At 43.1% G+C, this 12,892-nt stretch overlaps 1 protein-coding gene across 4 annotated transcripts in view; it reads right to left on the reverse strand.

Annotated features, from left to right (window-relative positions):
- The window catches only part of CACNA1E (calcium channel, voltage-dependent, R type, alpha 1E subunit), a 456,151-nt gene that overhangs the window by 81,890 nt on the left and 361,369 nt on the right, over window positions 1-12,892 (reverse strand). For all 4 annotated transcript variants that reach the window (XM_006872551.1, XM_006872554.1, XM_006872553.1 and 1 more), the window contains 2 exons: window positions 3,261-3,272; window positions 1,545-1,641 (listed from right to left, as the gene is read on the reverse strand). In XM_006872551.1, coding sequence (XP_006872613.1) covers window positions 1,545-1,641; window positions 3,261-3,272 — 109 coding nt within the window. The remainder of the gene's footprint in view (window positions 1-1,544; window positions 1,642-3,260; window positions 3,273-12,892) is intronic.

Genomic DNA, 12,892 nt, shown 5'->3' on the forward strand with positions numbered 1-12,892 from the left:
CTGGCTGCACTTCTTCCAAAACAGATCTATTGGTTCTTTTGGCAGTCCATGGCACTTTCAGTATTCTCCTCCAACACCACAACTCAAAGGCAAGAGAAAATTGTAGACTTCTCTAAATGAGACCACTCACATCAGCCTATGTTGCCCACACCACACATGTGGGTTACAAACATCTGTGTACCATCTTGAAGAAGGTTACAGAAAAAGCTGCTCTCGTGTCACACAGCTCCTTAGCCCCAGAGCTGGGCCTGACAATCAAGTGGATGGATTCTTTTCATGTTGACAGGGATTCTCAGAGTCGCTTGAGAAATCTGTGTAAAAGGCATATCCCAAGACCCTTTCCCAGAGAGCCTGGCTTTGTTGAGCCAAGGAAAATATACTTTACAAAGCATCCTAGGTAATCATGCTTTGAGAAGCAGTGTGACTACTGGTGGGTAATAAAATCTGCTTCCTGGGTAGTACCTGAAGAGGGTCCTGTGTTTGGCATTAAGGCTTGCTTGGCTCATTGTGTGGCCTGGGCAACAGCTGGAGGACTGCAGAACTGTGAGCTGGGCACCTTGGCTCTCTGTCTGAGTCTGGCTTCCATTCACAGGAATTCAAGGTGGAAGAATTCTTTTCCCAGAAGTCCCAACTTTCATTAACAACAATATTCAATATCAGATATGCATGTGTGGGGGTGTGTGCATGTGTTGGTGGGGAGAATTGTCAGTTTCAACCTCCTAGCAAACAGGCCTCCAACTTTTATGAAAGGGAAGCCCCTTAGGGTTGAGCAGGAAGAACAGTGGACAGGGAGTGAAGAGAATTTGGTAAGACACTCATTAAAGCTCAGGTCCTGGCAAAATGAAAAACTGAATTCAGTTCCTTTCCCCATTTTTTCTCTGCTTCCGCCAAAAATGGGTCATGTTTTTGAGCAAGTTACTGACCTATCTCTTCCCCTAAAATATAGAAGATCTTTTCTACCTAGAGAATCATGAGACTAGAAGTGATCCCAGATTACCTAGCTGATACAGAGGTTCCTGTTGTTTCCGTTTTGGAGTTCTATGTCCACATTAATGACATAGGAGGTTCCAGGACAAAGGTACCAGGATTTTTTTCCTGGAAGGCATGTCATAATCAGGGCATCAAATACCACCTGGGTGTGGACTTAAGAGTCAAAGACCCCCTTGGTAGATTTTTTTGGGCTGTTGGTTATTTTCCTTTGAAACTAAGAGTTTAGCTCAAGCATATGAAAACAATCTCTATCCCCATGTGAGATGTGAGAAAAAAGGAATATTCCTAGTCATAGTGCTCCAGAAGCCGGCCTAAACCCATTGCCATCTGGTCCATAGGGTTTCCAAAGCTCTGTATCCTTACAGGGGAAGTAGACAGCCTCATCTTTCTCACTCACAGTGACTGATGGGTTCGAACTCCTGACCTTGTCACAAGTTGGCCAACACTTAACCCACTGTACCATCAGGGCTCCTTAAAAGCAATCCAGCCCTGGACAAGGAGAGAAGATAGAGAGGAAAAGGGGATTTGATGGGAAGACACGATAAAAACATTACCTTAAGCTTGGGTAGGCGCTTGATAGTTTTCAGTGGCCTCAGAACTCGGAGCACCCTCAGAGACTTGATGGTCTTGATGTCTCGCCCCTTGTTGGTTCTGCAGGGGAGAGGCCCCAAGGGGGTCATCAGAACATGGGGAGAGAAAAAAGTGACATTCCTGCTACTTCATTAATGACAACAGAGTAGAAGGATACAGATGTGAGCTAGAGGTAAAAAAAAAAAAATGGGACAGAGTAGACTCCTTCTTCAGGGATGCTCCACAGAAAAGACCATAGGAAAATTCTCCAATCACATGCACATACACACAGAGGATCATACAGGCACACACATGTTCATGTGTACACAGGAACTATTTAATAAATAGCCGTTCTTCCTAATAGCTGGTCTAATGCTGCTTGTCACTGCACTGGCAAAATGAATATGAAAGATCACACTGAATAAGAAACATGACAATGACTTTTACACACTTTGAGTTTCCACTGTGCCTACTCCACTGCTTTTCCAGTAGGAGGCTTCACTTGATATTCCTTGAATTGAATTAGAACCCACTGCTGAGAGAAAGTCTCACTGGGGGCTTGACCTAGCATTTTCTTTGCTTCTCGGTTTGCCACCTCTGCACAGCTTATCAGAGGTGAGGAAGGTAGTATGGGTCATGACATCATCACTAGGCTGGGTTGGGCTGTCTGTACTGGAGACAACATGTCAAGCTGGCTTCTCACTCAGGCATTGGGTCATACTCCAATTATCTCTGTGTGACTGGGCCTTCCTGCAGAATCCCTTTCCATTTCAGACAAGCTCTACACTTACTACAGGCTGCCGAGAGCCGCACAGTGCAGGCAGCCCAACTGTACTTCCTTCCCTATACCTAATGTTCTTCTCTCTTCAGCCTCTTGGAAATGTGTACTTCTAATAGAGAAAATGCTTTGCTCTTTTTATTTTTAGGAAGGAAATGAATAAATCAGTCTGCATGTTTCTTTCCACCCTGCTCATCCCCTGAGCTCTTTGCATTCAATTTAAATAATTGCAATTTGTAGGACACATGTGGTGGAAAACGAGACTAAGTTGTGAGCTCAGACTACTCTGGTTCTTTCCTCATGGTGGCCCAAATTACCTGTCCACCAACAAACTGAGCACATGGGATCTGGAACATCAAGGGGGAACTACAGTTGTCTTCCACCTGCCCTTCCTGCCACATCCATCCTCAGTTAGAGGGATACAAGTGCATCTAATCCTTCACAGAATTTATAATAGGAAGATGTTGCTTGTTGCTTACTGTAATCCAAGGAATGCTGACTATGCCCAGAATGTTAATTTTAAGATTCTCTTAATGGCAATAGGTCATGAACTACAAGTCACTTTTATTCAATTCTAAGTATGAATATAGCTAATCAAAAAACATTGCATTTATATGGTCTTTTGCATCCAAGGCTTTTTATAAATAAACTTACATAAACTCTTACTCTATTACGCATTTCTATAGACCTATCTAGAAGAGGCAACTAGTAAGCCAAATAGATATCCAAACCAGGAAGAATGGTCACTTTCCCAAGAAGTCTTGGTGACTCTTAATTTTTGATCTCTTGGATATCAATGAAAACTCACCACTCCTTTCTAAATGAGCCAGCTCCTCCTCTCCCCTCCCCACCATGCTTCCTCCTTCCTCCAATCCACTCCCCGATGTTTTTTACCTTGAACAAAATTAAAGAAGATATTTACCCCAAAGCATTCCTATGGAGGATCCAATCAGAAAGCAGTCACAAAAAAGGTGGAGAGAAGGAAGATGATCAGATTACTTCAAGGAGAAAACAGACCTTACAATAACAGGAAGTCAGAGAAGCATAGGCCCAGGGACCCTGCCCACAGCCTTGGCACTTGTAGAGTCCACACAGCATTTGTTCCAAACCTACCTCTCCAAGCTGCAAGGGCAAAGGCCTTTGCAACCACTGATGGAACTGTGTCTAATAGGATGCTATTCCAGGTATTGAAATGTATTTCATGGAGCCTAGTTTAATTGCAGTTCCCAAATGTAGTCTCCGACTCTCATTTCCTTTAGGCAACTCTCTCTCTGTTTCCAGTGAATTTATTAAAAACCAATAAAGGGTTAGAGAAAGCAAGACAATTCTGGACCAGAAATTGTATTTCTTGGGAAAGGCATCACAAGTCACAGTGGGGGCATTTATGCATATGAAGGATTCTGTGTAAAGAAGTGCACACAACCACTCTGAAAGGGCTACTGTGATATCTCTCCACAGTGCAGATGAGCAACGCCATCAGCCACCTCTAAATAAAGAGGGGCACTTGTCTATGTAGGTCATGATATAACACAAAAGGATGGCTTTTGATAAACGACCAACTGTCCATTTTGAGGCATTTACTATGCAATTTGAAGAAAACCCATCTCAGCTCTGTTGATGAGACCTTAGCCTGAGAAAGGAGTTAGAATATAAATATTTCTGAGATTGGAATAAAGAAAACTTGCTTTATTGAATATTTGCTCTGGTCTAGACTCTATGCTAAGCACTTTCAGGGCATTCTTTCTTCAAACCTCCTAATTGCTCTCTGGAGGCCTTGTGTGGCACTGTTGGATAATCACTGGACCACAAGGTCAGTTTGAACTGCAAGGTTGGTAGTTCAAACCCACCAACTGTTCTTTGGAAACCCTATATAGGGTTGCTATGAGCTGGAACTGACTCAAAGGCACAACAACAACAAGAAGCTAGGTGGTGCAAATGGTTAAGTATTCAGCTACTAGCAGACAAGTTAGCAGTTTGAACTCACCCAGAAGCACCTGGGAAGACAGGCCTGGTGATGCAGCTGTTCCACTCTGCACACATGGGGTCATCACAGATTTGGTTATCATACATCAGGCATGAGGTAGATGCTGGATACATGACAGTGACTAAAACTAACAAGGCCCCTAACCTCTTAAAACTCATCAAGCCTAGTAGAGAAGACAGGTCTCAACTAAACAAACAGCAATATAATTGTCACCTCTCAGAACCATCATGGGGAAAATAAAAGCACGTGATAGGAAAGTTACCCAAACAACTACACAGGCTGCCCTTACTTGCCTAGACTATCCTCCTCCTAGAGAAGAACCAAGGGAGGATCTTGCATCTCCCTAAAATGAGGGGGCAGGCTGGGAGACCATGTGTGAAAGAGATGCTGGTCTAGGGTCACACACTCTAGGCTCTAACCTCCACACAGCCCTGGTACTTAATTCAGAGATCTTTATATCCGGCAGCACCTGGATGGGTTCTCAGAGGTCATGCTCTCAAACACCAATCCAACAAGGAAGGCCCAATCATTCCTGGCCATCCTACACACTTAAATAAAGGAGAGAATTTTCTCTCTAGAATTAATTTTGTCCCTGAACCATAGTAAAATATGCAACAGAACAAAGGAGATTTTGGGGTCATTCTGGGTCTATTTGTGTATGTGTTTCTCTTGTTTGGGAACATGGGATTCCTTGAGGGTACATTCTAATCTTCACAGCTGATTGTGAATGTCAAATACCAGAGGGCTATTGGTCCTATTCTGACTCCCACAGGTCCGCACCTGGGAGAGCAAACAGGCACAGGCCAAAAGGGAAATAAAGACCAGTCATTGCTCTGCACATCTTTCAAACAACTCTCTTTCTGCCGAGGAGGAATTGAATTCCTATGGTTTCGAGTGGCTGCAAGAAAATACGCTTGTATCCTTGATTTTGTTAACTTCAGAACTGATTTGAAAACTGCTGTTTGAAATGTGGAGGAGCCCTGGTGATGCAGTAGGTTAAATATTAGGCTACTAGGTGGTTTGAACCCATGAGATGCTCTACAGGAGGACAATGAGGCAGTCTGCTTCTGTAAAGACTTATAGCTATGGAAATCCTATGAAGCAATTCTACTCTGTCTTTTATGGCTGCTGTGAATCAGAATTGATTTGATGATTTGTGCATTTTTAGGGGGAGGGTAATTTGAAATGAAAGTAATACTGCTAACAAAATTACAGAGGCCAGGAAAACCTCAACAACTCTGTCCCCATTAATAACAATATATGAGTACCTTACACATGGACTAAGCCAAAGCATCTGTCCCAAATCCATGCATACAAAAGTTGTTGAAAGCCATTGTCAAGGTAAAGTTTGCCAGGAAGATGTTTTACCAAACTAAGGGTACAAACTCTTCAAGCATTTTAATTGAAGTACATTATTTTGGAAATGATTCATGTGCATTCTACAAATTATATGTACATATAACCATTAGATTAGATTCTTTGTTAGTCTTTGATACTAAATGTATAATCAGATTTTCTGGTAATATCTATAAATTCCATTTTTTTTACTTACTGCCTAGCTAATGATCAGGTTTAAAATTGACTTTAGTATTATGACGATAATTCCACATACTAAATGTGCACTGGTCCACTTTAACTGGATCTCAATTGGGCCACCTCTTAGTTCTTAGTTCTTGGCTGCTTGCCAGAAAAAGTGCTATATTTCTCTTGTGTCTCATCAGGAAGAGATGAGAATTTTCCAGCTTGATTGTCAAGTTGTCCTCCAGATCTTTCATGTGTAATCATTCATCATTTACTACCATCTTGCTCTCCAGCTCCCAGGCCTCTTTTTCTCAAAGGACATGCTCTCAAATTGATTTCTGCAATGAACTGACTCTCCTTCCAAGGGGACAGAGTAGGAACAACAGGTTCTGAAGAGTCCCTTCACAGCATGTCCTTATGTCTCCTCCATGAGCCCAGGAGGGAGGGACAGCACAGGGAACTAAAGGAATCTCTGGCATTAATGGAGTGGCCAGCTGGAGGATAAGGTGGTAGGAGAGGTCATACTAAGAGAAGCCTTGAATGCCTTGCTAAAGATGTCTGGACCATTACTAGGTAGGCAATAGTAACTACCATTTATTATGTGCCCACTAAGTGCTTGTGCTACTAAAAACACCACACCAACAACAACAAAGAAGCACACTCATTGCCCTCAAGTTGATTCTAACTCATCGCGATCCCATGTGTTATAGAGCAGAACCGCTCCATTGGGTTTTCTTGGTTGCAGTCTTTATGAAGGCTTTTCTTCCACAGTGCTTCTGGGTGGGTTTGAACTACTAACTTTTAGGTTATTTGTTGCTGTTATTAAATGCTGTCAAGTCGGTTTTGACTCATAGCCATCCTGTATAGGGTTTCTGAGAAGCAGGTGGTGGGTTTGAAACACTGACTGTACAGTTAGAAGTCCAGTGCTTAGCTCAAAGCACCACACCAGAATTCCTTTTGCTTAGTTGTTGTTGTTGTTGTTAAGTGCCATCGAATCGGTTTGCTTAGTAGTCGAATGCAAATTGTTTGCACCATCTAGGGAACTTTTTGGTGCTAAACACATTTTACCTAATTTAATTCTCAAAAGACTAAAATATAGCTATATTTAATTACCGTTACTGATGAAAAAGCAGAGGTTTCAAGAAGTTAAGGCAGAAAATAATTAATAGTGCTTGAATTCAAACCCAAGTTTGCCTGCTTCTGATAGCTGTGCTCTTATCTACTCTGTTACACTGCCTTTTCAAATGGGAACAAAGGGAGGATTTTAATCAGAAAACAGTACAAGAAACTGAAAGCTTCTGAATTCAAATACTGAGCTATCCATCCTGTTGTTGCATCAAGTCAGTTCTGACTCATAGCGACCCTGCATAGGGTTTCCAAGAGCTACCAGTAGGTTTGAAGTGCTGACCTGGTGGCTACCACCCCAGTACGAATCCTACAGCACCACACTGGGGCTTTAGCCTAGTCCCCTTAATTAGTAGAGTCTGTGAGGGTTCACAGTGAGAAAAAGTCCCAGATGGAACATCATCTGTGGAGGTCAGAGGTACCTTCCCAACTGGCTTATGGGTCTTGTCTGTCTCCAGGCACAGGTAAAAGGCTCTACCACCCAGTGGTATAAACTCTCACCACTGAGTTTACAGGCATTAATGCATTAGCACGCACTAGAGAATCCGTGCTAGAAGGGAGCTTAATGTAATGGGAAAAAGGACTGAACTTGCAATTAAAACACCCAAGTTGTTCTGGAACTGGCTTTGCTATTTGCTAGTCAAGTGAGTTTGGGCTGGTCACACAACCTCAGGCAATCCATTTCTCAACTTTAAAACAGGACTGAAGTGAAAAATGAAATAAAGCATGTGAAAACACTTTACACATTCTAAAGATCTGTGGAAATGAGGAAGATATTTCCCCATCTGCATTGGTACTGCTTTTCTCTTGAATAAGCCCTCTCTCAGTGCTGTAGGTAAAGTCATGTTGATCTGCTTGGGTGACGACTCTAAATTCAGCTCTTTGATCATGTCTGTGCTTAGCTGCTGCCAGTCACAGATTGTTTCATTTCCGGATTTATTTTGCCTTAGCATTTCTGGGGTCATCCATGAGCCCTATATCCTTTCTTACACTGCCTTCTTTCATCACTCAGTGACCAGAGCACCAACTATTTGCTATGTGATTGGTGCATTATTCTTTCCCTCTTGCACATGGACCTCAGAGAGCTCCCCATACACTCATCAGAGCATTTGCACACCTTCTCCTTTGTAATACACAGTATATAACCCAGATGGAAGGTATTTTTGTCCCCATACGAGAGGAGCAAGAGACAGCCAAGCATCTACTGGTTCCTAGTGAATAATGCCCAGATTTCTCTTCCTTCTTATCTTCACATTCTAAATTGCTGATCCTTCTAAGAAGGCGTTGATACTGGCTGATGTCCAGCCAATATACTTCCCCACTGGAGATTAATTTGTAATGTGAGGCTATCCCCCTATGATTGTGGATAAAGCAGATGGCTGGCACGCCACATGATCTGAGTGAGACTTCCTGATTCACACTATGATGTCATCTAACCTTGAGTTAAACTCACTTTCAAGTGTGAATTCCAAACCCATCTATGATGGGTTTCTGCTAGTCATGGAGGACTGGATTCTTTCATTGGCTGTGAAATCTCATTGCTCACACAATGTACTCTTTATTTTCAGTTCTGGTTAGCTCAATTACTGGTTACAATGTGGATGAGGCTGTGGACCACTCTCTATTTGCTTGGTTCTGTGGTCACAGACTAAGATCCCATTTCTGACCAACCATCTCCCAACTCTATGCTGTTGATACAGAGATATGTTTGGCTGTTCATACCTATTTTCTCCATGAGATAAAGTACTTCAAGTGAACATTCTACAGAGAGTTACCGAACAGCATCAATGTCACATGCAACAGACAACACGTTTCCTAGTGATCACATATACACACTCACACAAACACACACAAGCATGCTTTATGCCAAGAGTGGGTGGACTAGAGCCTCATTTCTTTCTTTCAGACCCTCCCTCTATTGTGACTTTGACTCTATCCTTTCTTTCCCCCTCCCAATCCCCATTTTCAAGGCATCTAGTGTATAATACAGCAGTAGGCATCCCGAGAGTCCATGGGCATTAATCTCCTTCAGTGTCCCTGGCTGGGCACAAAGTAAGATGAAGTCACTCTTGAGGTGACTTTAAAACAAAGCTAGAGTCTCTAAGAACAATATCCTTTATCTGCTCGCTGCTGGAAATTTCCAATTTCTTCACAGCTGGTGTCCTAAATCCACAGTTAATGGGCTACCTGACGGCTAAATTTAATTTTAATCCTTCATTCTCTTGCACAGAGCAGAGGAACTCAATGACCTGTCTCAATGGTAAATGGGTCTTCTTTGCATTAAGTAGAACTTTGTCCACTCTTTTCTTTCTTTTCCCGACAAGATGCATGTGTAAACGCAGATTCCTTTGGGAGAGTCCCTTCAGATTTTGAAGACTCTCAATAGGCAAAGATTGAGGTGAACTTCCTTAGACACCGGAAGGTACTGAAAACCCAGAGCAAGTGACAGCTAGGTGTATGGTGAAGTGTTTGTTCTCTTGTTACTGTAGTCTGCTGACTATGAACAGGTTCTAGCATTGCTCCTCTAACTACTCACTCCTTTCACACATGAGCAGCCACACCTTCACAAACATAGAACCTCCAATGCAACACCAGAACCAGAGAAGCATAGTCTTGGTTCCTTAGGGCCCTTCCAAATTTGAAAGCATCTGCACCTGTGTATTTCATGGACTGCATTTAGAACCAGCTCTGCTGACGTGGCTGATTCTGAATGCATTCAATAGACCGTATCCATCTTAGAGATTAGGGCAGGGTGTCAAGTGTCAGGAAAGTGGCAGACTTCAATGAAAAGAATGTAATAAAAGTTAATGTGGGAACTCTGGTTCCTTCTGGCATCAAGAGGGAGACTGACTCATGTTTTTCCTTTCTAGCTAAGGACTGAGTAACGAGAGGCCAAACGCGGCTGTGATCCAGATCTCTTGCATGCCAGAGAGTCCTGACCTTACCTCGTACCCTGCTATGATGGCAAAAAGCAGTGGGAAGCTTTGGCATCAGCTTCCAGAGAGTCTGACTGACTTTGACTGAGACCCCAGCTATTGGAAGTTCCCGGGTGGAGAATTGCTCCTGATTTTTCTATTAATTTTTTTGGCTGACAAGCAATTACAAGCTATGAGTTTACCACTTAGGATCCAACCTAGATCCTAATAGCTCACCTGCCTATTTACCGTGAGCCAGCTAAGTCACACAATGCAATGATAATGGAGAGCAAGCGGGTCCCAGGTGGGGTGCAGTTGTAAAAGCATACATGCACACACACACATGTTCCAGCCTACTCCTGCATCATGTCATGTCTGAGATCCCATCCTTGCCCACCTGCTGCCCAGTTCTTTCACCAAACATTGTCACTGAAGATGTGAAACATCAGACACAGACAGCATCATCCTTACTGCACAGGAACCAACAATACACTAATGAATTCAACCTGGCACATGACCGACCCCAGGGCATGTTCTGATATGTGTGCAGATACACAGAATGCCAAGGCTGTGGCCATCTCTGCAAGCTCACTGAGGAGGTCAGGAGGCAGAAATGATGGCAACATGGTGTGAGGGAACTGGAGAACACAGCTTCTGGTCCTTCAGTGTAAAATAATGATCAAACAGAAGCCCCCCACCCCCTTACTTTACAGAAAGAAAAAAATGTCCAAGAGAAAGGTTTCATAGATCCAGTCACTCACCAGACTTTTCTTGAAACCTCAAGGAAGAACAGGCACAGCTCGGGATATTTATAGTTGGTGAACACTCTGCATCTCCATATGGCCCAGAAAGTGGGGGGTCATGAGGGCAATGGGATGAGTGACAACAGTACCCAGCTTCTGCCTACCTCACTTCTGAGGGGTCAGGTTTAAGGGAGACCTGAGTGTTCTTATAAATGCTTTATAATGTAAACGTGAACTGGGAAGAACAGAACAGTTACACAATGGATATCTATCCATTTGTTTTCTTATCCCCTGATATATCTATGCTTATAAAGTAAATCCTCTCCCCCGCCTCAAAAGTCAATAAAATTCCCAATGAGAATGAGAATGTCAAGTTTACATTACAAAGGATCCCTTTACTTGATGTAGGCAGCTATAGAGAACATAGGTTTCTCTCCAGCCACTACATAAATGACATGTATGCTTAGAGAAAACATACATGATGGTGTGTCGCCTCCGTGCAGGCCACTGCAGTAGGAGACTTGGTGGACAAAGTAGCTTTCTTTGAGAATTCAGCTAGAGGTCATTGCCTTCCCTTAGATAGGGACATTGCCTCTTGGGAGTTGGACTGCGTTCTGAGAACGGTTTGGCTGGCAGTGATGGAGAAGTTCACGAGTGACCTCTGATTTCTGGTGAGCCACATAAAGATGCTACCATGGAAACCACCATCAATTGCTCAAATTGATTGATCAATAGCCTTAGAAGCCCCAGCAGGGCACGGTTCAATTCCAAGGAGGAGAGAAAGAGACTAGGATAGGAATAAGGTTATTTGAATGGTGGACATTTGCAAAGGGCAAAAACACTGGATGTGACAATGGCATTAGTGACCACCACCAGGAGGGAGAGACTTGAAAAGTCTACAGACAATCCCAGATTTGCCTTCCTTCTTGCCTGAGCCCCTAACCATGAGTCCTGAGATGGAACACAGGCTCGGTGACTTCATTTCACTTGTGGCCAAGCCCTTGCTCTGCTGGCAGGTGGGACTCTTGATAACCCTGCCAAAGTGACGGGAGAGCTGAATTCTCTGGTGTCCTGAATGAGGAAAGGCAAAGAGTAGAGTTAGGAAGCACAGGCATGTGAATGACAGCAAGAATTATGTGGACTTTGGCAGATGTGATGAAGAACAGAGGAGCAGACAGTATAAGTCTATTTCATGAGCAGGTGAAGTGGAGACAAAATATGCATGGCAAGCTTGGAAGGATGACAGCAAAAAAGAGAGTGCGTGGAGAAGGATGAGCAAGTACCAGTTACATTTTGGAAAGAAATAACGGAAAAGTTTAAGAAGTGACATCTCTAAAAGCAAGTAATGGATCATAACTCTCAATCCATCATAAGCATGGACCCCAGAACCAGGGGATCTCTGAGCCTCCTGCACTGTACCTGGTCTGAGGACCAACAGAGAGGCTTCGGCTCCAAGGTGGAACCACCAGCACGAAAGTCACCACTGCCATGCTTCAATGGGCACAAAGAGAGAGCAAGACAGATGACAACCCTACAGCACATTGCCATTATTCTGGACCTGAGGAGAGACAGTTGGATTGTGAACATGGGGCAGGCCCACAGAGGTCTCCTTTTATATGCACCTCCTCCCCACACCAGCACCAACAGACCTGCTTGCTTACCAGCACACAGGCACAGGAGGTGTACGGTGTGAGTTTGTGTGTGTGTTTAAAACAATTAAGTCTTGGAAATCAGTCTGGGTTCATCTCCAACCACTCACATACATTATGCATCAATGTACACTTTACTGCTATATTCAGACTTCAGGATGTGACGGGAGAATGGTAAGATAAGAAAAGGAAGGAACTTTTATCGATCACTCATTCTGTGTCAGGCATTTGTCACACATTATTTGTCCCCATTTTAAATATGAAGAACCTGAAGCTACGAGAGTTAATACCATGCTCAAGGATAGAAAGGTAGTAAGTAGAGGGACTGGGAGTCAATCTAGAGCTTGCCTGGCTCCAAACCCTTGACCCTGATGAGATAGATCTGTTCTTTCTAAAGATGTATGGGTTCTTTCCTGCATGTATCTCTCTCCTCATTTTTTATTTCTTCAAGTACAGACACCTTATTTTACTAAGATCAAAATAAGAGATAATAACATGGTGAATAATGTATACAAAGGAGCTGACAAAAAGAGAAGGAAATTTAACCTTTTCCCAGTACAAGGGCAATATTTAGCTCTAAAAAAAAGGTGCGCTTCTTTAGGACAAAACAGATGATT

This window comes from Chrysochloris asiatica, unplaced genomic scaffold (genome assembly GCF_000296735.1).
Source record: "Chrysochloris asiatica unplaced genomic scaffold, ChrAsi1.0 scaffold00203, whole genome shotgun sequence".
NCBI lineage: Eukaryota > Metazoa > Chordata > Mammalia > Afrosoricida > Chrysochloridae > Chrysochloris > Chrysochloris asiatica.